The sequence below is a fragment of the Acomys russatus genome, chromosome 2, assembly GCF_903995435.1.
Source record: "Acomys russatus chromosome 2, mAcoRus1.1, whole genome shotgun sequence".
In the NCBI taxonomy this organism is placed as follows: Eukaryota; Metazoa; Chordata; class Mammalia; order Rodentia; family Muridae; genus Acomys; species Acomys russatus.
Genome location: NC_067138.1, coordinates 607,314 through 630,781, shown reverse-complemented (window position 1 = coordinate 630,781; position 23,468 = coordinate 607,314). Strand labels below are relative to the sequence as shown.

Here is a 23,468-nt window from a genome sequence, read left to right as displayed (position 1 = left end):
GCGCAGCCCGGAGTCGCCCAGGCCTGAACTCCTAACCCAGGTCCCGGCCCCCGGCCCCGGCCCCGGGCCGCGAGGACGCCGGAGGTCACCCCCGGGGGTGGGGAGCGGAGCCGCGGGTCAGCTCTGCGAGCGCCCCGTGCTGGCCTGGCCGGCCCCGCCCCCGCCCCGGGCCATGGCCCAGCCCTTGTCCCGGCCCCTCATCCTATCCCAATCTCAGCCTTGGTCTCCGGTCACGCCCTCGCCCGGGTCCCCAAACCTGCCCAAGCCCCGGCCAGTGTCCCAACGAATGCCCAGGTCCAGGTCCCCGCTCCAACCCCAGTCCCAGTCCCTGGCCTGGCCGCTGTCTCCGCCTTGGCCCTTGTTCCCAGCCCAGCATCTGACCCTGTCCGGTTCCCAGCGTTTGCTCAAACCCTTAGCCCAACCCCAGCCTTTGTACCCGTCCCCATCCCATCCACTCCCTCCATCACACCTCCTGCCCTTGTGTGAGCCCCAGTGCTCAGTCCAGCGCAACTCAACATTTCAGCCCCTGCCCCCGTCTCTGTGTTTGCCCAAGTCTATTCCACTGGCCCCCCGCCTCTCTCATACTCTGCCCCTCTCCCAGCCTCGACTCAGGTCTGGGCTCCAGCTGCCGCCAGCCCTACTGCTGCTGTTGCTGTTTTCTGTCCTTGGTCCAGTGGCTGGTGAGTGCAGAAGCAGAAAGAATTGAGACAGAGATGGGGTTCCAGGGAGGGGTGACTTGGTGAGCTCGGTCACTGGGGGAAAGTGTGGCGTGTGTGTGTGTGTGTGTGTGTGTGTGTGTGTGTGTGTGTGTGTGTTTGGAGGGGGTTGGGGGGTTAAGGGAGAAAAGGGGCTTACACAAGAGATGGGTTGGCAGCCTTCAAGAGTGGAGGAGGTGCTACTCAGCTGGTTCAGCAGGTGGCTAATAGCCCTCAGGGGACTCTGGGAGACCTCCTTTCCCGGTGTCCACCCGGACTCCTCAAGTCTGGCTTTCCCTACGAAGTCTTTGGGATTTTAGTCCTTCTGTTTCCAAAGTTTTAAGGAGATGACACAGTTCTACAGTAGAAGCTTCTATTCTAGTCTGAGACGTGGCCTAAACCTTGGAGATAGCAAACACAGGTTGAAAAAGGGCTAAAGGCTGGGCGTGGTAGCATGTACCTTTAGTCCCAGCTCTCAGGTAGGAGTATCTTTGTGAGTTCAAGGCCAGCCAGGTCTGCAAATGGAGTCCAGGATGGCTAGAGCTCTGTTACACAGAGAAACCGTGCTTTGAAACCAACCCTCAAAGTCCGAAAAAGGGCTAAAAAGAAGTCTTGAGACAATATGTTGCATTAAGTAGATGGGCATGGCTTGGCTGCTATTACAGTGAGCTTTCTTCTTGTGCTGGGTCCTTCCTCAAGCAAGTGTCACTGGGCTACGGATGGTTCTTGATACTTTTAAAGCACAGCTGAACCTCAGCAGCATTCTACAAATGGGTGAACTGAGGCTCAGAGAGGTGGCAACCTGTTCAAAGTTGTATTGTGTATGAAAGGCAGTAGTGGGCCTAGAGAAGTTTCCTAATTCCTGTGAAATACTGATTGTTTCCCTCCCCTCCCCTCCCTCCCTCCCTCCCTCCCTCCCTTCCTCCCACTGAGCACAGAACCAGATCAAAATATTCCTCCATTGGCCCAAAGCATAATCTCTTTTCTCCCCAGTCTGACTGCAAGGAGGCTTAATTCACAGACTGTTTCTCATCTGCCAGCCTAGGAAGCCACTTGGTTAGAGTGGTCCAGCTTCTTAGTGGTTGGAGCGAGCAAAGCAGTGAGGGTCCTAAGGGGCAGAGACGGCCCCCATCACGAAATGGCTAGGGTTCGCGGCCTCAGCTCCAAGCCACTGAGCGGCACTCTGAGAACGGAGATTGCCTCAGCAGTCTTTGGCAGTGACAACTGTCAGCAGCCGTGGGTGGAGGTGAGTTGATCTCAGTGGGCAGCTTGAGATCAATGCATTCCTAAGGTCACAGTCCTGCAGAGATGTGTGGGCACTGCGCACTTGTGTGTCTACCAGGGACCTGTGGGGATGGCTCATGGGCGCCATACGTTCCTGCTTGTAGGTTGGTGGCATGTATTTTATCAAAACATACATGAGCTGATGTGTGTGGCCCACACATTCCTCAGCTTGGCTCACTCCTCTTAGGAGCTTATCACTAAAGTGCTGCTTTTGGAAGCAGGTTATTCCTAGGCTTGAAGGAAGTGTGTCTCTGTGTGTGTGTGTGTGTGTGTGTGTGTGTGTGTGTGTGTGTGAATTTACACACCGATGTGTATGAGCCTGAGGCCCCTCTTAACCATTTACCCTCGTGGCTCAGTGTTGGGTCACAGGCATGCACGGCCATGCTTGGCTTTTTCTCGCTTATTATTATTATTATTATTTAATGTGGGCAAAGACGACTTCACCTCAGGTCCTCATACTTCGATAGCAGGTATCCTTAACCACAGAATCATCTCCCTAGACCCTGAGAGCATCTTATTCGTCCTCCATCCAGTCTTCTGGAAGGAAGGGGTCAGGGCAGAGGGGTGGACATTCCTTGTTGACTGCAGTGCAGGTTTGGTGCTTGGAGAAGCGGCTGGCAATCAGCTTTTGGTTTTGATGTGGGGAGTTCACACACACACACACACACACACACACACACACACACACACACACCCCACGATTTGGGTGGTGGAGAAGCCCCTTCACATTATTGTAGAACGGACATCAGGACAAGCTCATTTAGACTTGGGGAGGGCCTTGCTTATGCCTTCTCTGGGACATGGTTCTGGTAGGTCCTGTTCAAAACCCGAATGAAAGCTTGTGGTTAATAGGGGTGTTTCCCAAGGATCCATTCTGCCTCCAGACTCCTTCTAAGCTCGTGGCAGAGCTCCAAGCTGATACGAAACCCTTTCCCAGTAAGTACACCCTGTGAGCCCATAGCAGCTGGCTTTGTCGGGGGTTGGCTCAGGCAGGTCCCTGATTCTCCAGACCAAGCAAGCTCCGTGTGCTTGTCCGATGTTGTATTTAGGAGGCGCATCTGTTCCTAGTCCCCAGCAGAGGGCACTCCGGAGCTCTCCTTTCCTGTAACAATAGTATTCAAGGCTATTCAGTGTTGGGCCTCTGGGTCCCAGTTGTGAGAGGCAGGCCTCCTAGGAAGCTGTCTTCTTATTAGTCCCACTGCGCTCCACCTTGAGTACCTCCCCGCTGCTGTCTGACTGCAGTTCTGAGCCTCTCTAGGTTCCTGGGCAGTGCTCAGCTTGCAAGTTGGCAGTTTTTCTTGTTGAAATTGATTATCTGGTTGGCACAGCAGAGTCTAGTCCTTTGGCGCTGTCATGGCCTCTGAGCCATGAGTCAGTGTGTTCCACTCGTATAAGTCATATCTTGAGTGTGTGTGTGACTCTTTAAGTTGTGTCTGTTTAGTGGGGCCAACCTGCCCTCCTTCCACAGCTGCCCTCTTCCTGAGGCCTACCTCCCTGTTACTTTAAATGCCTCATGTTTGGAGTCATGTGTCCTATCTCCTTCAGGCTAGGTAAGCCCTATGGGTATTTCTTGTGTAGCTGCAAACTCCCGTCCAGAGTCTTCCCTCCAATCTCCACTCTACCTTGAAGACGCTTGAGTTTCTCCGTATTTTCACCTGCCCAGGGACATGTCCCTGGGCTTCTGTGGAACCATTCTGAAGGAGAGGCTGGGGAGAGTGTTTTATGTGGGGACACTTTGCCTGCCTGTTTGAGCCACCCTCTCCTATCATCTGAGCTATGGTTCACCTTCACCGCTGTGGTACTTGTATCCCCATGTGCTTGCCTGGCTAGTGACTTGCCTGCCCACCCTGGCTCTGCTCTTGACAGCAGGGATCTCAGCATTTCAGCTATAGAGCCATCTCCTCTCCACCTGGAGACCTGGGTCACTGAATGACTGCCCTACAGGACCTCCCTCTGGGAGGACACCCCTGGCTCCTCTTTTTGACCCTGGAGAGTCTGATCGCTCTCCTCTCTTGGGCACTGTCGTGGTGGCCCGCCAGCTCCTTTTCTTGACTCTGCCACCCAAGCAGCTCCCTTGCAGCCTCACCACACCTCCCCTCCCTTCTTGTGCCCTGGGCTGGTATACAGACAGCTCTTGTGACGCTTCTGAGAATTTTTACTGCCCCTAACCACTGGGGAATAGAAACAGGGCAGAAAACAAACAAGTTACACAGTTCTGTGCTGACTCCCAAGCCCCACAGGTGGGGTTCTAGCTTGCTCAGTGGCTTAAGAGCATATGCCAACTCACACAGGCACACACACACATGCATGCATGGGTGAACACACGCACACACAAACACACACGCCTTCACACACACACACACACACACACACACACACACACACACACACACACACACTCTGTCTGTTAGGTTTGGTGGGTAGAGAACAGTTTTCCCTGAGGAAGTGAGCTGCTGTGAGGCCTTATGAAGGGTCCTGGGTTTAAATCCTCAGGTTTTCATTTTTGCAAGATGAATCTTTTTTTTTTTTTTTTTTTTTTTTTTTTTTGCGACAGGGTTTCCCTGTGTAGCCTTGGCTGTCCTGGACTTACTTTGTAGACCAGGCTGGCCTCGAACTCACATCGATCCTCCTGCCTCTGCCTCCCAAGTGCTAGGATTAAAGGCGTGCGCCACCACGCCCGGCTGCAAGATGAATCTTTTAAGAAGAAGGTTTTTGTGAGGAATAAACTGGCTGAGAGTGCTGCTGTTGACTTGGCATTGTTAGTGAGAAAAATGAGCGTGCCTGCTACCTAACAGAAATGCCTCTGTCCCTCCCCTCTCCTGACATCTGCTTCCCAGGAGGCCTTTTCCTGACTGACTACTCTACCTGCTCACCTCGCAAGCTCAGCCCATTTCGCTCCTTTGCCAGCACCGAGCTCTTCCACTTCCACGTCCCCGAAGACACCCTCCTGGCTGTTTGGAACCTCATCATCTTCAAGGAGCAGGGAGGGACCTTTGGGGACCACTGCCCAGATCAAAGTGTGACTGTGTGAGTGTTTGAATTACCCTCTGTAACCCTGATTTCCAACCCTAGTCGCTTTTCAAACTGAAGTATGACTTCTGGAGTACTAAACGAGCCTCTTGACCCTGACCTTGACCCTTATCCAGGACGAAGTGTCACTTGGGGGCCATGACCTCTGCCACTTGAGCATTTGCAGCTACTGTGAGTGCCTGAGTTGACCCATTGCCCCTTGTGGACTTGGCCCTTGACCCGGAACTGTTTTGTGATATATACCAGTGTAGGGAAGAAGTTTGTTTTACTAGTGATGAGTGATAGCTCATTGTTAATTCCCACTTCCCAGTTCCTACCCCATGTTTTTTCTCTCATCCTAATTCTTGTCCCTCAGGTATTTCCGGTCTGGAGCGCCTCCTGTCATCAATCCCCTGCGCACACACTTCCCAGCAGATACAGTCGTGCCTGGGGTCTTCTCTCTGACCCTCAGCTGGACACTGCCCAACAGAACCTCAGGCATCTTTAACGTCAGCAGCCCCTTACCTGGGGACTGGTTCTTGGCTGCCCACCTCCCCCAAGCCCATGGCCACATCTCTGTCAAGGTGGGTTGATGCTGGCTGAGACAGGAGGGGTCATATCGTCCCCTCCACCCCTGATGAATGCTTACTGGCCTCAAGCCTTGTTACCAGGATGGGCGTCAGCACCAGAGGGCTGTGGTGGCCACAGTAGAGGCCAGCAGATTATCTAGAGGGATGGTCTGCAGTCGGCATCTGGGACACAGTGATTCCAGGAGAGCTGGAGAGAAAGGACAGATTCCCAAGTGAAGCCCTGGATGGGGCGGGGCAGCTGCATCCTTCCCTGTTGGAGGGCACTAAGGTTGATAAAGATGGTCACAGCTATCTGGGCCTGGTGGAACCTGCTGTACAAACCCAGCACTGATCTTGTTTTATATATTGGCTGATAACAGCCCTGAAACTTCTCTCAGGCCGCGTCCTCGTCTCTAGCCCATGTGTCATGGTTTCAGGTCTTTCCCTTGCCCTGTGAGAATTCTTGAGAGAAGCTTTTCCTAATAAAAGGGGCTTTGGTAGCTGATATCCTTCCTTTCATCTGAGGTTGTCAGACTGCAGGGCGGGTTCAAAGGTCAGGATACTTCTAACACAGTGGAGGTTGTCAGACTGCAGGACAGGTTCAAAGGTCAGGATGCTTCTTCAGTTTGGAGTGAAAGAAACTAGCACAGTATTTCCCCACTGCCCTTGTATGTTGGACAAGTTGGGATTCCTCCGTGTAGTAAGGAGATATGTGGGCTTCCTACATGTGTCCATCGCAGGAGAGGGATGGTATGATGGGATGGCCATTCTTAACTCTAGTAGCCATGTGTGCTGTGGGCTTTGGTAAAAAGTGATGGGCAGAACGCGAACAGAACGAGAGCTTTATAGAGAGTATAAAACAGGAGCGCTACAAAGCGAGATCGGGAGTTCCCAACCAGGTGGAAAATGGGTCTGCATTGGCAAAATGTCCAGAACAGTCTAGACTGAGTTTTGTGAAGCCCAGGAGGGTCTGGTGGCCCCTGGATGAGAGCATGCTGGGAGCTCTTGGCTCATGTCAGAACTAAGGATTTTTCTCCTAGAAGGAACGTCCTTATTAGTCTTTGGCCAAATCTCAAAAACCTGCCTCTTAGCCCAGCCACCATCTTGCCTCCCTCTGTAAGAACTGATGGAGGGATCCTCCAGCCCAGTTCTGCCTGCCCACCTCTCCAAGTGCACAGGAAGTCCTGGAGCTTAGACCTGGCTAGGGATTATGGAGCTGAGGTCTGGGAGGGAGTGGCCATAGTTGCTTGAGACTAGCAGTACAAGTGCAAGGCTTCTCAGAATCCAGTGCCTGATTCAAAGTGTCCCAACCACTGGGCAGTGAGAAAAGAGTCAGGCCTGGCATACGTGTTTCTGTGTAGAGAGAGTAGGCAGTCCTGTGAAGACTTGGAACTTCAGCTGGAGGCCTGGCTAGCCATGCGCCTAGCAGCATGCAGAGAGAGACCAGGGAGAAAAGGGCATAGTCACTGGAGGCTGCACGTCTGAGCACCAAGAGGCATAGCTCTTCGGGTGTGCCTGTCTTAGAGGTTGGATGGACAGAGAGGTGGAAGTTGTATTTGGAGGCTGTTAAGCAGTGAGGCCTGACAGGGAGGAGACAGAGAAAGTGTTCCAGCCAGTGGGAGTAGCAGGCACCAGAGCTCTGACAGAGGTCAGTGTGAGTTGGGTAAAGGAGGTGGAATGGTGGGCCGCAGCCAGACCAAAGAGGGCCTAGAAGTTTGAACTGTACTCTGAGAGTGACAGGGCCTCAGAAGGCTGCCTTTCTCCAGTCCTGACCCTCATGTTCCAGTACCCAGCATAGAGCTGGCTTATGGTGGGGCTCTGCAAGTTTTTTGTGGCAACCTTCTTAAACTCCTATTGCCCTAAGCTGGCCTCACGACTCTTGTCTTGTCGCCTTCTTCAGCCTCTCAGCTCACTGTCTTCCATGTCTTAGCAGGTGCTCATCCAAAGGCTGACCATCTGCCATGCTGGCTTTGAGGTTGTGGAACCAGTGAGCACCCGAGAGCCCCTAATGAGAGCTTTTACCAAATAGCTGGGCGCAGGCCTTGAAGGCCTTCTCTTTCCAGCCCAAGATAGGGGTGTTGATAAAATTGGGCTGATAATGAAAGTGACTAGATAGAAAACACAGAAGCCAGCGGTTAGAAGGCAGCCCGCTGATGATAGCCAGGCCTGTTGGTGGCTCTGCCACAGTAGGTAGCATCTGCCAACAGCGCCTCCCATGTTCTCTCCCCTCAAGTTATCTTATTTATATTTCAAATAGGTGACATATGTACCTGGTACAGCCTTTGAAAGGCACAACAGGCCCACAGTGAAAAGTAAGTCTTCCTTCCCGCCTGCTAGTTTTGAGTTTCTCTCCCCAGGTAATGCGTACCCAGATTTCACCCACTTGTGTATATTACCCTCCGCTTCTTGACCACCTTCTCTCGGCAGTTAGGACTCCACTGTTCTGCTCCTCCTGACCGTTGTCCACTCCTCTGGGTTTTGTTTTTTGTTTTTCTGATGTCTCTGCTTGATCTATGAGTGCTGTCCTGACCTGATGCTTGGTCCTGGGAGAACTCTTTGTATTTTTATCCTCTTGCTTGGCGTCTGTGGCACAGTTGTTCTACATACCATGTAGGAGCTGATGCTGATAAGAGTAGACAGCCAGTCCTGTATTCTTTGAATCTTAAAAAACTTTATGTCTATCATCCTTGATACCGTCAACTGCTCGTCCAAGAACAGTCTCAAGCTTAATATGTACAAAGCAGAGTGAAGTCCAAAACACATCCATTCCTCTTGTTCCCAGTCTAGGCTTCTTCCTCGTAGCTAACAGTCGCCACCTGCTGCTTGGTCACGTCTTGTGTGTGTCACACTTGAGTCTTACTCTTCTCTTACTTCCCCATGACCAGTCCTAAAGTCTTGTCTCTCAGCTTTCAACGTGCTCTGCAGCTGAGTCTCCACTTCTGCACTTAGCACATCTTCTCTGGTGTTTTCCTGTACCACTACAGTAACCTCTAAATGGTCGCTCTGCCCCATCTCCTGCCCCTATTCACTTCCACATTGACTGACCGAGGACAGGGAAGCTGTGCTGGGCACAGAGGAAGGAACCTGTCCTTGAACACCTCAGTCTTCGAGCCTTTCTTAGTTAGAGTTTCTATTGCCATGATAGAGCACCATGACCAAAAGCAGTGTGGAGAGGAAAGGGTTACAACTCTCAGGACAGACTCCATTGCTGAGAGAAGTCAGGCCAGGAACCTGGAGGCAGGAGCTGAGGCAGAGGCCATGGAGGGTGCTGCTTCCTGGCTTGCTTTTTATAGCTGACCCCACCTGCCCTCTTACAGAGCCCAGGACCACTGGCCCAGGGGTGGACCACATGGGCAGCACCTTCCCATGTTAATCATCAATCAAGAAAATGCACCATGGGTTTGCCCGCCTAGTCAGAGCATTTTATCAATTGAAGTTTCTTCTTCCAAGGTGACTCTACCTTGTGTCAAGTTGACACAAAACCCGCCAATACAAAGCCCCACTCAGGGCCTGGAGTTTCTTAAAGAAACCTAGCCCAGTTGGGCATGGTGCCTCATATCTGTACGTGAGAGGCTGAGACAGGAGGATTGCCATGAGTTCTAACTAGCCTAGATCACAGGGTGAGTTCAAGGCTAGCCTAGACTACAGAATAAGACCCTGTATTCTCTATTAAACAAAACAAAACAAAAAAGAAAAAACATTCTCTGTGCCCCACAAACCCTGAGGGTTTTCCTGTAGTCCAGAGTCCAGCCACCAGGCCCTCTGCTGCTCTTGGTCTTGGCTTCCTGTTGGAGCAGAGTCTGGGTACTGAAGGAACACAGCCAGAGAACACACAGGTCCTGCTCCTTTCCTAAAACTAACAGCAGAAAACGGGAGCAGCGCTCCTTTCCCTGACTGCGAAGTGGGGAAATGGGGCCACATCCTGCCCTGCAGATTGTTACAGATCCCTGCACTGGGGCAGGAGTCCTCTCAAATGTCTGCCAGAGTATTTCAGCTCCATAGGGTTTTACATCAAAAGTGAGGAGCATCTACTTTGGATGTCAGAGATGGAAAATTCTGGACAACTAAGTCACTTGAAGAACGCCCTTTTGGCACCCATCTTTCAACTTGACAGCTATTTTTTTTTCAACACTTCAGATGTGCCAGGTGGGCCCAGCTCACTGTGGACGGGGCTAAACATTGAGAGTGCAACAGTGAGATGGCACAGAAAAGTGCTAGGCACCTGTTAACCGAGTCTTCTGACCTGACACAGACCGAGGCCTCCTCACAGCACTGTGGACTTAGTCTAAAGTCTGTGGCTCGGCTGGCTTCTTCCATTGTGTAAACCGTGGTACAATGTCAGGGCCTGGGACTTCCCCCCCAGAACAAGGCTTTGCAGGCACATCTCCATCAGGGTAACCACTACAATGAGCTGTAGTCTCTAGTTTATTGAGCCAACAAAAGGCCATTTATCTAGAAGGTTAGAGAAGCCTCGTTAGGAGGCCCTCGCACTCCTTAACTGGTGGTCTGTAGGGCTTGCACGCTGTGCACGCTGTGGAAGGGGAATGTGACCCTGAAGTGATGGCGCTGCTGGGAGTGCGGTCTCAGTAGAACAGAAGGGTTCCAGGTGTTTGTTTAGTACGGGAGAAGCCTTGGGAAGCATGGTGGTAGCTCCTTCAGTGTCTGCGAGGCCGAGGGTCAGGGCAGGTGGTTGTGAGGGGACATGTTTTGGCTTCCTGAAGGTCAGTGCTGTCTGCAGCTGTGCTGACTCATGGGTTTGGCAAACACTCATGGCAAGTTGCGCACGCTGTATTGGGCCTGCGCCTGGAGAGCCAAGTTCTCCTCTCAAGTTCCAAATAGTCTGGAGGTTGCTTGGGAGGCAGTAAATAGTCCTCGCTGTCATGATGAAACAGGGATCAGGTAGGCATGTATCATGAGGGCAGCCGGGGAAGCTGGAGCAATTAATTGCTCAGACTAGGAAAGGTTGGACCAGAGGCCTAGAAGGAGCTTTCCGACTCCCCTAGCAGAGCCAGCGTTGGGTTGTGGGATGGAACGTCCAAGAGGAGGGATTGGATTGCGATAAGGTGCATCACCCTAACAGCAAACCGTTCCATCCCACAATGTCCAAGAGAGGGATTGTATTTTATGGCATGTTTTTGCACTCAGATACATGAACATACACAAATAAAAAAGGCAGTTCTCCCCCCAAAGAGCCTGGACCCATAATTGGGTATTTCTTTCTTCTGAGTGCCTCTTTCTCTCCTAACTCTTGTAGTTAAGCCTGCTTTAAAAAAGCTTTTAAATACAACCTTTAATTAAACTACTCAGGTTGGAAAAGTTCAGAGCTTAGGGACCAGAGTAGGAGCTCTGGGAGGCAGAGGCTAAAGGGGTTTCTCCAGGACCCTTCTGGTGGGTCATGTGCCTTGGTTTGGTAGCTCTTTTTCTGTCTCTCTGGCTCTCGCTCTCTCTTGCTCTTTCTCTCTCCCTTCTCTCTCCCTCCCTCTTCCTCTCCCTCTCTCTCTTTCTCTCTCTCTCTCTCTCCTCCTCCCCCTTCTCTCGCTCCCTCTCACTCTCTCTCACCCCTGTCAATGTTTCAGGGTCTCCAGGATGAATGTCAGTACCTCCTTCAGCCACAGCTGATAGTCCGACGTCTGCTGGATGTGGCTGTACTGGTTCCTGGCCGTCCCTCAGAGCAAACTCTCTCCTCCCACAACCGTTCAGCCTTGTACAAGTAAGTAAACTCACCAAGTCTGGTCCATGGCCCTTTCTCCTCGGATCTTACACAGGGGCAGTCTTGCTCTCTCTCTTGCTAAAGTGACCCAGAATCCCCAGGGTGGGTCCCATCCCAGCATCCACTCTCTGAGCTCAGAGAGGAAGACCTGACCAGGCCTCTGTGTCCCTTCCCTTTCTTCCTTATGTTTCCCTCCTCTTATATCACATGTCCTGTCTTTTCTTGCTCCCAACCTGTCCTCTGCCCAGGGTCTTTGTGCCCAGCTTTACTTACAGGGTTTCGGCACAGCTGGTGTGTGTAGGGGGCCGAGGGACATCTGTCTGCCCCCTGACACTGCGCCTACGTCCCAAGGCGCCACCCCTACACAACTCAAGCTCTGTGGCCTGTGGAGGTGCCTCAGAATGCCAGCTGGAGTTGGCCTTGCCCCCTTGGGGGCACTGGGTCTATGTGCGCGTGGAGACACCATCCCGTGGCTCTGGCCGGACCATCCGCTTCCAGCTGTGTGTAAGGTTACAAGGTCAGACCCCTTCATCTGCCTCAACTCCCCAACCTGTGCAGCAGTCCATAGTTGGGGGTAATCTGGATGGCTGTGTTCTGTGACCCTTGGCATCATCCCTGCACCTCCCTTCTCCACCCAGGCATCTTCACCTCCTGAGCTCCCACCTCCCTGGAGCGTCAGGTCGCATGGCTGCCTTCCTGTGTGCCTTTGTACCTGACTTGGGGCGACTAAAGGCTCTCATCATTTTTCTTGGCTTAGTCTCATTTTCAGTGTTCTGGGGTGGACACGGCCAGCCAGGTCTTTTGGAACTGCCCTTGCCACAACACCGCATGTCACATTAACTCACATCGCAGTGTTTTCACTGTTTTGAGGGAGACATATGATCTTAATTCCTTAAAGTATGACCTTGGGGAAGGACAGATGACCTTTATACCCCCTGCCATCTCGGCAGTTGAATAATGGTCACAACTAGGAAACATCTGGAGTCATGCGACCCTGACACCTCCCGCCCCAGGCCTGTCACGTTCTAGTTTATATTTCTTCCTCCTCTTTGTGCATGCTGGGCTGCAGGGCAGTGCGGGCCATGTGTCTTACCTTCGGTTTCCTCTGTTTCACAGAGTGTCCACAACCCAGCCTGTCCCGTGCCTTGGTCCCTGGGGCTGCCATGAACATGCCCCAGTCCCTGGGCAGCCAGCCGGTGCCCCCGGAGCCACCATCCCTGGGGACTCCTGTGGAAGGCTCTGGAGCTGTATTGCCACCTGAGCACTGCTGGCCCGTGCGCCCAACTCTGCGCAATGAGCTGGATACCTTCTCTGTCCACTTCTACATCTTCTTTGGCCCCAGTGTGGCCCTTCCACCTGAGCGCCCGGCTGTGTTTGCCCTGAGGCTGTTGCCAGTGCTGGACAGTGGAGGCACCCTTAGTCTGGAGCTGCAGCTCAATGTGGTAATTCCTGGAGGGGTGTTCCCTTGCAGCAGGGTGGGGGTGGGGTGGGGTGGAGGTGGGGGCCTAGGGAGGACGGTGGGTGAAGGGGAAAGATGCAGGAGTGTAGGGCCCTTGTCTGCTTCAGGAAGTCTTTCCTCCTATGCTCAGCACAGCTCTGGTCAACAAATGTGTTCTGTGCTCTCGCTGCGCTGGGCTCAGCGTGGCCAGTCTATAGGCTGAGCTCAGTGGCTGTTCTGTGTTGGGGATCACTGCCTCTTGAGGCCATGCAGCCTGGATTCAGACAGTGCCTGCAGCCAATCGCATTCCTGACAGGCCATCAGCAGAGCTGCTCTCACGAGCCTCCAGCACTCATCTTTGTTTTGTCTAGAAGCTGTATCTGGCAAAGCCATGTGTGCCCTTGTTTTTAATAGATTCTTTTACAGTAGTTTTAGATGTGTAGAAGAAAGTGAGCAGCGAGCAGCCGCTTGGGTCTGGGATACAGTCAGTGGATACAGTGCTTGCCCTCCAAGCACGAGGACCTGACTGCAGCACACGCCTATGATCTCAGTACTGAGGAGATAGAGACAGAGTGGGCCCTGGGCTAACCTGGCCTACTTGGTGATTTCCAGGTCAAATGAGAGGCCATGTTTCAAAAACAAGATAGATAGCATTTGAAGAATGATACCTAACATTGACCTCTGGCCTCCACGTGCTCATACATGTAACTGCACATGCGCGCCCATGCGCGCGCGCGCTCTCTCTCTCTCTTTCTCTCTCTCTCTCTCTCTCTCTCTCTCTCTCTCTCTCTCTCTCTCTCTCTCACACACACACACACACACAAAGACAGTCTCCACATAGTCTCCTTTCTCCATGCAGTGTCCCGTATCACTAACGTATTACCTTAATGCTGTACATTGGTTACAACTCTATACTAATTTAACAACCTTTCAGATATTTCCCATCATTCTCCCAACAGCTGAACCCACCTCAGTGTCTTGGGCCCTTGTGTTTACACTTCTTCCCACCTGACCCTCATTCCTCAGCTTATATTTTGAGTATCATGGCTCTGAAATTGATGATCTGAGCTGGTCTGACCAGTGTGGCAGGCTGTCTGTCCGTCCGTCCGTCCACTCATCCATCCATCCATCTTTCATGCAGAGTCTCACTGTGTAACCCTGCTGGCCTGGAACTTGCTATATATAGACCATTCTGGCTTCAAACTCACAAAAAGCTGCCACTTCTGCCTCCTAAGCCTTGTGCTTAAAGGTGTAGCTCCACCCAGCCAAGGCCTTGCATTCATGCATCTTGAGGACAAGCCTGTGTTTGACTTGTCGCATCGCACTGGCTCATCTGGGGACTGGTAGATGGGGAGCCCTGGATCAAGGGCTGAGTTCCTGGAGCCTGCCTTTGGCTATTCCCATAATAACTCTTGCTGAGCAATAATTCTGCATAATGCCCTCCCCAGCCTCCACTGAAGGGAGTGAGAAACCAGTCACAGGAGGCTCACTCTTGATGCTGAGGCCAGGTGCACACACACACAGCATTGTTTGGTGAGAATTTAGCTGGAGAAGGGCACGTGTGCTGGTGCATGCACGTAATCCCAGCACAAGGAGGCTACATAGTGAGCTTCAGGCCAGGCCAGCCTGTGTTCCGTACAGTGCTGTCTCAGAAATACCAAAAGCAGCGGTAAGAATCTAGCTGTTCCTGGAGACAGTGACTGCGGTGTACACACAGATGTGGAGATCACCGAGATTCCTCCTTAAGTTGGGTCATTGGGAGCCACCAACTACATAACTCCGCTCTAGGGACAGACTTATTTTTCTATCCTGATTTAAAATTTCTCATATGCATTTATTCTTATCCTGATTTAATGTATCAAGCTGCCTCAAGTCCTTCTGGAATGAGACGAGCTTTCCTACTTCTTCCTGGTAGACAACCCCTGTGTCCACACTTGGGGTGTACTACATTTGATGTCTTGGCCTCACTTTTTAAGATTTATTTTAGTCAAGATTTTTTGCCTGCACATGTATCTGCATCACATACATGCCTGCTGTCTGAGGAAGTGGTGAGCCTCCATGTGGGTTTTGGGAATCGAACCCAAGTCCTTCTCAAGAACACGGTTAAGTGATCTTAACCACTGAGCCAACTCTCCGAACCTGGAGTGGGACTAAGAGCCTTTAATTACCTTTGTCCACAGCTAGTTTCTACATCTGGCATCAGGTGCCCAGTTCCTCCTAGACAGCATGAACCAGGCTGCCTTGTCCTCCAAAGGGGAGATTCAGAGTCTTGCTCTCTCATTACGCTTTGAAAGAGTCTGGCTGTGAGGATCTGATGGTTTCCATGCTCCTACTAAGTAAGAACACTGCTTGGATGGATTGGTCCCTGGAGGAGTGGGCCAAGCCTGAGGACTCCCCGGTTGTCCCACCACAGGGAGTAGGAAAACTGACAGGTCTTGGGTCACCCACCCCAAGGGTCTGACAGCCTCATTTGCATACTCACCCTACTCAGAGCTCACTGCGCCAGGAAAATGTAACAGTGTTCGGATGCCTGACTCACGAGGTGCCCTTGAGCCTGGGGGACGCTGCCATGACCTGTTCCAAAGGTGGGGAGAAGAGTGGGGAGTAAGGGGAGGCTGGGTGCCCTCACAACGGGGAAGTGGTGGGAGAGGCTTAGGGATTCCCAGAAGTGGGTCCTGACTCAGTGCTAACCACTTCTGTCTCCTGGGGTCTTCTCACTTTAGAGTCCCTGGCAGGTTTCCTCCTCTCAGTCAGCGTCACCTCCAGAGTGGCCAGGCTGCGAATCCCATTCCCACAGACGGGGACCTGGTTCCTGACTCTTCGCTCTCTGTGCGGGGTAGGACCTCGGTGAGCATCTGAGCAATGCGGGGCACAGTTGGGGCAGCCCTAGCCTCAAATAACCAGGAGTGCGTATGCTTGCAGGTTTGTGCGGTGCCGCAATGCGACGGCTGAAGTGCGGCTGCGCACCTTCCTGTCCCCATGTGTGGATGACTGTGGGCCCTATGGCCAGTGCAAGCTGCTGCGCACCCACAACTACCTGTACGCGGCCTGCGAGTGCAAGGCTGGTGAGCGGGCTGGGGTGGGGAGCAGGCCAGACTGGGGCTTTCTTCGGTGTCAGGGTGGCCAGTAAGGGCACCGTGAGAAGCTGGATGAGGGGACAGGGTGAGCATAATTGTCTGTTGAACCCACAGTGCCTTTTCCCCTCCCCCACTCTAACCCTCCCTGCCCGCAGGGTGGCGGGGCTGGGGCTGTACGGACAGCTCGGATGCGCTCACCTATGGATTCCAGCTGCTGTCCACACTTCTCCTCTGCCTGAGCAACCTCATGTTCCTGCCACCTGTGGTCTTGGCCATTCGGAGCCGATATGTTCTAGAAGCCGCCGTCTACACCTTCACCATGTTCTTCTCCACGGTATGCAGGGGCACCTCTGTTTCATCGTGTCACCACAGGGTGGGGAGAGGGTCTACATTTCTGTCACACACACCTCCCCACCACCCCTATGACAGGTGTAGAAAGTGACTTTTTTTTTGTCAGGCACCTTGTACATTAACCTAACAAGTGTGGGGTTTTGCATCCCCACCCCAACTCCGCCCACATGGAAGGTAGAAGAAATATTGGCTGAACACACCAGATGAAACTCTTAAATGTGGGGTTGGGTTTCCACCTTATCTTTGCTCTGTGACCATCACGGAGTCTCTGCATGGAGCCTTTCCACAGTGAGGGTGCTCTGCTCAGTCCTCACTTCACCCTGTGAGGGTGCTCTGCTCAGTGGTCTCTAGTGTTCTCTTTCCTACTGCCTCACCTCATTCTCCCTCTTTTCCCCCCTTGAGATAGTTTAATCTGTGTACAAGGGAGCCCTGAAACTCTTAGAACTCCTACCTCAAGGTTTCTGAGCTAGGCTTACAGATGTGTTCTAGTGATTCCTGTCTGTAGCATGCATAAAAATGACCCTCTGTCCGCATTCAGTCACCCTGGCCTTCTTAATTTCTTGTCGTGAGAGCTTTTGGATGCGGAGAGGATCTTTCTCTTCGGCAGTTTATCAAAAATCTGATTTAAAGTCTTGAAAAACTTTGTTCTGAGGCATCATGGGAAATTGCAACGTGATATAAAATCTCAGTTCAAAGGAATAATTCTGATGTAGAATTATAGTGTTTTTGTTTGTTGGTTTGTTTGTTTTTGAAAGAAGGTGTCACTGAGTAGACCAGGCTAGCCTCAAGATGCCTCTGCCTCTGAGTCCTGAGATTAAAGGTGTGGGCCACTATGCCCAGCCAGGTTTATAGTTTTAAGTCTTCCTGTTCCTGTCATGCCATCAGTTTCTTCCCTGTGATGTCCAGCTTCTCTGTGGCCAGAGAGGTGCATGCCACAAGCAAGCCTCTGATAGGAAAGGCAGAAGTGCTACCTAACCCGTTTGCTCCCTACCAGGATCTAACATCATGGATCTTGTCATCTCATCTGCATGTCCTTGGCAGATTGTGACACACGGTCTTCCTGTGAGCACTGCAAACATCTTAGATGGATTTTGATTCTCCATGTGTTTTGGCAACAAGAATATCACAAAAGACCATATCCATGCGTTAACTCAGTGAACAAAGGCACTGCCACCTGCCTGCCCATGCGAGCTCAACCCTGTGACCTACATAGAGGAAGGAGGAGTGATTACCTCAACCTGTCATTTGACCTGACATACATACTGTGACATAAGTGTGTGCACGCACCCACGCACACACGAACCACTGTAAAATGTAATTAAAAAGCTGAATATTGCTACCCTAGTATCCAGATCTCAGAAATAGTGAAGGCCTAAGAGGAAATAGAGGGCTTGTGTGTCCCAGTGAGGGGTGTGAGGTTCTCCTAGGTACTCAATTACAGAGGAGGCTGTAGCCATGTTAGATGGACCAGTGTACCCCAGTTTAGCTGGCTCCTTTTCAGGCCTGGTCTGATAGAGTCTCTGTTTTTATATTTGATTCTGTTCCTCCTTACTGCCAGGTGCCCTGTCTCCTGTTGCTCACGGAATCTTCCAGCAGCTGTTCTCCCAGCCCGCTCGTGGGTCATGGAGATCTAACGTGACTCAGAATTAGTAAGAGCACCTTAGTGCAGCAGAAGCTGTAAGAGAAAATGTTCATTCCCTGGACTTTGCACAAGCATCCTGTCCTGGAATGTTCTAGGCCAGATGCCTTTTCACTGGACGCAGTGGCCTGTCATCCTGGAAAGAGACCTTTGTCCTAGTAGGAACTGGAGAGCCTTGCTCCCTGTCACATCACACACAGAACCCCTACTTTCCTTTTAAAGATTTATTGCTTTTATTTTGTGTACGTGAATGTTTGTGCACTGTGAGCACGTGGTGCCCATGGAGGCTGGAGAGGGTGTTGACTCCCTAGAACTGATTAGAAGAAGTTTTGAGCCACCTGTGGCTGCTGGGAACTGAACTAGGGCCTTTCGCACCAGCAGCCTGTACGCTTAGCTGCCAGACTGTCTCTCCAGCCCCAACCCCCGCTTTCTTAGAAAAGTCAGGGAGCGTGAGAATGAGAAGGAGCCGCTCGCTGGCTTTAAAGCTTCGACCGAAAGTCCTACAGTAGCTCTGCTCTTTTTCATGTCCCCAAACCCTAGAACCAGCTTTGTCCAGCTTTCTGGGCACAGGGTCCCTGTTGTTTTTCCTTTCCCATCTAAACCGAGAGCTCGGCCTTCTTTCATTTCCCAGTGTGCCTGCTGAAGGACCCGCTGATTCCTTTGTGGTTGGCAGGACTGGCTCAGTAGATGAGTGTCCACCTCCGACAGTCACTCTGGAAGTGCATGGTGGAGCTTATCTGCAGCACGCAAGGCTTTAGACCAGGGATATCAAACCAGGCCAGAAACATAGCACTTGATTCTGTATGTAGTTGAGCATTCAGATAATAAGATCAGACACTGACGGTGACTGAGCGCGTGCTGTGTGACATTGCTAATTAACCCTCGTGATTGCACTAAGATGACAGGTGGGCATGCTCACTCTTGTGTTCTGTAGAGCAGAGGAAGTTGAGCGCATTGCCCAAGGAGGGACATGAATGGTGGAACCTAGCTGCTCACTCAGCCCAGCCTCACTTCCCTACCTGTCCCAGGGCACCTCTGCTCTGCCTTCACTTTCTCAGAGCTCCTGGCTAGGGAAGAGCAATCTGGGGCTCAAGGGTAGCACTGTCTGGCCAAGTGTCTCCAACAGTCCCCTGTTTTCCTCCTTCCTGCCCCCGGAAAGTGACTCTGTGCTCTACCACAGGGCCATATCCCAGACCTCTCAAAACTCTTAAAAGATAAGAGCCACTTGGGGAATCTAACCAAATTAAGATAAATAAACAGACATTGCAGTACTTTCACTGCACACATACCGTTACTGCTACTTGAGTTCTATGATCAGATCCCCAAAAGCCCAGGGAGAGCCCACATCCTGCACTGCCTCCAGCCGTCCTTGGTGGTTGCTGATGTTCCGGCTTCTGTGTTACTTCTCCTGTTCCTCAGCCATCTCAGTGGCTCTTGGTAAAGACCATGACTGGTCTTAGAACAAAATGACTAAGGAAACAGAAAAATAAGTGGATCACTAATCATGTCCTGAGGGCAAATACCCTGGTCTCTGTGTGCATTAAAGACATTTGCATTTCTAGATTGATGTCTGGATGGCCTATTCTGAACCACTGGGTGAGCTATATATTTACAGTCTAAAACTGTAAAATTCTACAGGTTAGCCAATTTTTCCAGATTTTCTACCTTATGTGTAGCATCCGAAGTGAGGAAATAGTGCAGATTAGGATGCTGTTAGCAGAGTCAGGCTGTAATCCTCCCTAACGCGACCACCTCCCATGCCCATCAGTGCAGAGCAGTGCCGGAGAAGGCCCCAGTGACTCTCTTTACGCATGTCCCATGGATCTGTGTCTGCTTTTTTCTGATTTAATCCCTTCTTCCTGAGTCTGTTGAGCTTTCTCTTCTATGAGCTCCAAAGGCAGGTACAAGACATTGATTAAGCCTGGAATATAAAAATAATGCTTGAAAAGTAAACCCAAGTCAGAAACCAGCGTCTGTTAGCTTAATTAGTGGCTCATAGTTTTTACATCTGATTTTGAAAGAGACCAGACAAATAGCCACCTGTAACCTCAGCACTCAGCTTGCCAAGCCAGGAGGATCGCTGCAAGTCTGAGGTCAGCTTGAGCTGCCCAGCAGCTCCTAGGCCAGCCCAAGCAATGGATTCGGACCCTGTTTCAGACTGGGTCACAGAACAGATATTTAGGAAACAATGTCCAGTGAATCCAAATTCAAATGTTGATTCTTCACAGTGTAGGGGAGGGGGTGCCATGTCCCATCATCACATGGTGTCCTGGTGTGAGGCCATGTTGCTCTTCATGGTCATAGTGCCACTCTGTATAGCTGTACCATGCCTGCTGTCCATGGCCACACCATGCCCCCCTGTCCACGGTCACGCCATGCCCCCCTGTCCACGGCCACACCATGCCCCCCTGTCCTTTTGCTTCCTGAGCTTCCTGACCCCTTGGCATGGGTGGGGTGTTGAAGTGGGTCTGCCGAGGTAAGTGATGAGAGAGGGTGGAGCCCAGTTCTGAGTCTGAGGTTGCCTAAGAAACCAGAGCCAGATGCCGTGAGGCCTGAGATGGGGATTGTTGATGACTCGGTAAGCACGAGAGGGTGAAAATGGGGCCTGCCTCTGCTTGAGATAGCTGGGCCCCTGGCTGGGTGCTCTCCATCGTGTAGCCCAGAAGCAGGGAGGGGAAGGGGAGGGACCAGTGTCTGAGCTGCAAGGTAACATTAGGCTGGAATGCAGACCAGACCTCACTGCAGTATTCTTCTCAAGAATGAGTAAATCAGGGCTGGAGAGGTGGCTCAGTGGTTAAGGGCACTGGCTGCTCTTGTGGTGGACTGGGGTTTGATTCCCAGCACCCACATGAGGCTCAGCTGTACAGTTCTAGGGGATCCGAGGCCCTCTTGTGCCTCTGTGGGCACTGCATGCATGTGGTGCACAGACATACATGCAGGCAAAACACCCATACACATAAAATAAATCTTAACAAAGAATGAAGGAGTTGGGCGTTTCCTAGCATTGCCTGTGACCTGTGACCTGTGACCTCAGGTTCTCTGACAACGTAGTCCCCATGGTTCTTTCTTTGAACTCATACCTTTAGATTTGTGGCCTCGAGGCCTTTTAACACCTTCTGTTTCTTCTTGTAGTTCTACCATGCCTGTGACCAGCCAGGCATCGTGGTGTTCTGCATCATGGACTACGATGTCCTTCAGTTCTGTGATTTCCTGGGCTCCCTAATGTCCGTGTGGGTCACAGTCATCGCCATGGCTCGTCTGCAGCCTGTGATCAAGCAGGTCAGTCCAGGGTGGGTTCTGGGAGACACGCATAGTTAACCACTATTTAAAGTCGCCTGCTCTCCAGGCCTCCCCAGCGCCGCGGTGCTGCAGCGTCCTGGCCCAGCCCTGTCTGGCGTCCTCTCTCTGTAGGTGCTGTATTTGCTGGGGGCTATGCTGCTGTCCATGGCTCTGCAGCTTGACCGCCATGGACTTTGGAACCTGCTTGGGCCCAGTCTCTTTGCCCTCGGGATCTTGGCCACAGCTTGGGTAAGAGTGGAGAGGTCTGTGAGGGGCACAAGAGGGAGCAGGAGTGAATACAGGCTATTTGGGCCCCAATTTAAGGCAGCTTTGCATTCTGTTGTTAACACCTGCTGTTCAGTGGCCTCTCAGCCCTGGTGGGTGCCTTTTAGGTCACACCTAGGGCTCAGGGAAAGTCCGCAGTGTCTCTGGCTTGGATTTCAGGGCTCATATTCCTGAATCCCACTTCTTTGCTTCCTCCAGACAGTTCGCAGCGTCCGGCGCCGGCACTGTTACCCGCCAACATGGCGCCGCTGGCTCTTCTACCTGTGCCCGGGCAGTCTTATTGCTGGCAGTGCTGTCCTACTGTATGCTTTCGTGGAGACCCGGAACAACTACTTCTACATCCATAGTATCTGGCATATGCTCATTGCTGGCAGTGTGGGCTTCCTGCTGCCTCCTCGTGCCAAGACTGACCGCCGGGTGACATCTGGAGCTCGGGCCCGGGGCTGCGGTTACCAGCTGTGCATCAACGAACAGGAGGAGCTGGGCCTCGTGGGCCCAGGAGGGGCCACTGTCAGCAGCATCTGTGCTAGCTGAGAGGGGCTTTGGGCCAGGCTCCTAGGGGTTGTAAGCCCTACTTGGGGCTCCTCCTGGGGCTGGGGAGCCCTCCTAGCACCAAGGGACAAGTTGTGTTTCTTAAAGACACGCAATCTTTCTCAAGGATGACTGTTTTCAGGGACCAGGAGGAGAATTTCTTGAGAGCCTAGAGTCCTCCTGTGTTTATGGAGTCCTTCTCAAGGTTGAGCTATGCAGGCCACTGAGCCCCTAAGGACCAAGATGTCCCCAAGGGTGTGGAGCCCTTCCCAGGGATAGGGAGCCCTTCTGTAGATGCGAGATCCTCCCCAAGGAGACACGTTTTCATTTGGAACGTGCCATCAGTACAGAGGGAAAAAGGAGTCCCCATTGCAGAAACAAGGCACCAGGTTTTCCCAGTGGCTCAGCAACACTGGCCTTGGGCTGCTGTGCTGGGCAGAAGGGCTGCAAGAGAGGCAAAGCTAGGACCGCTAGGCGGCTGGTGTCCTGGTGTGGCACAGGTGGAGCCTGGTGTCTCCAATGAAGTATGTGCTGATTCTCTGCTGCCTTTGTTTCCCTAGTGGGGCCAGGGTGTGGGGAAACGGAGGGAAAGAGGGATACTGGGGAAATGGTGAACGAGAAGGGGACATTCCTGAAGATGCTGGAAGCTACTGTCTATGCCCTATGGTTTGCACCCTGCATCCTCCCTGCTGGTCCCATGTTTAATTCCAAATACTCCCTCAGGCCCATTTCCCTATTGCTATGGCTCCTAGTCTGCAGTAGTGAAGAGGTGTGTGCATGCGTGCATGCCTGTGCTTGCTGTGTCTATACAGAGGCAGGCTTGCCCCATGACGCCTACACCCACAGAGAAGGAAGCCAAGGTGCCAGGAAATAGAGTAAATCTCAAATGTACAAGGCATCATAAGAACGGAGCTACTATTTTAAGCTTCCATTTTTTTTGTGCATGCCAGAAATAATCTTGTATGAATTGAGAGTTCCTTTCTTATCGTGTGTGTGGTTGCGTGCAAGAAGAGAGAGAGAGAGAGAGAGAGAGAGAGAGAGAGGTAGTGGTGAGCCTCTCATTGTGTCCTCTGGGTCCTGGAATTACAGACATGGATGCCATGCCTGGCAGCTGGACTTCTTTTTCCATGGGCTCATAGTTGAATTTTGAGGATCATGTCTCTTATGCTGAGATACTAGAACATTCTTTCTGGTCCCCAGTGTCCATACTTCACTCACCTGACAGCTCAGCCATCCTAGCTGGCTCCTAGTCAGCTGTCAGACAGGCTGCTGAATGATGGGAGGGGTCTCGTTCTGTCTGCCTGTCTGCCTGGCCCTGAGTCTCTGCCCCTGGATTAGTGCCACATGAGATGTTGCTTGGTTACCCAGGCACAGCATGGAGCCAGGCTTCTGGGCTCCTGTGCTGGGTTTTACTTGGTAGTACAAGAGATGAGTGATTTTTTTCTTTTAAACTCTAGCTGAAGCCAAGGGCTCAGCTCTGGTCTCTTCAGGGAACCCGGGGCAGTGCTCACATCTCTTTCCTTCCTCCCCACTCTCCTACTTGTCAGTCTGGAGGTGACAGCCCCACATTTCTACCAAATCTTTCCTCTGTGCCTTAAGTC

General features: G+C 52.0%; 1 protein-coding gene across 1 annotated transcript; it reads left to right on the top strand.

The window, feature by feature from the left end:
• Positions 1 to 73: 73 nt before the first annotated feature.
• On the top strand, positions 74 to 22,897 carry Tmem8b (transmembrane protein 8B). The gene is made up of 13 exons (XM_051157080.1): positions 74 to 680; positions 4,817 to 5,006; positions 5,365 to 5,572; positions 11,134 to 11,267; positions 11,516 to 11,784; positions 12,384 to 12,709; positions 15,197 to 15,290; positions 15,429 to 15,552; positions 15,628 to 15,770; positions 15,938 to 16,116; positions 20,905 to 21,051; positions 21,184 to 21,300; positions 21,535 to 22,897. Exons 1-13 carry the CDS (start codon positions 173 to 175, stop codon positions 21,868 to 21,870), a joined length of 2,775 nt encoding a protein of 924 aa, XP_051013037.1. The 5' UTR covers positions 74 to 172; the 3' UTR covers positions 21,871 to 22,897.
• The last annotated feature ends 571 nt before the right edge of the window (positions 22,898 to 23,468 follow it).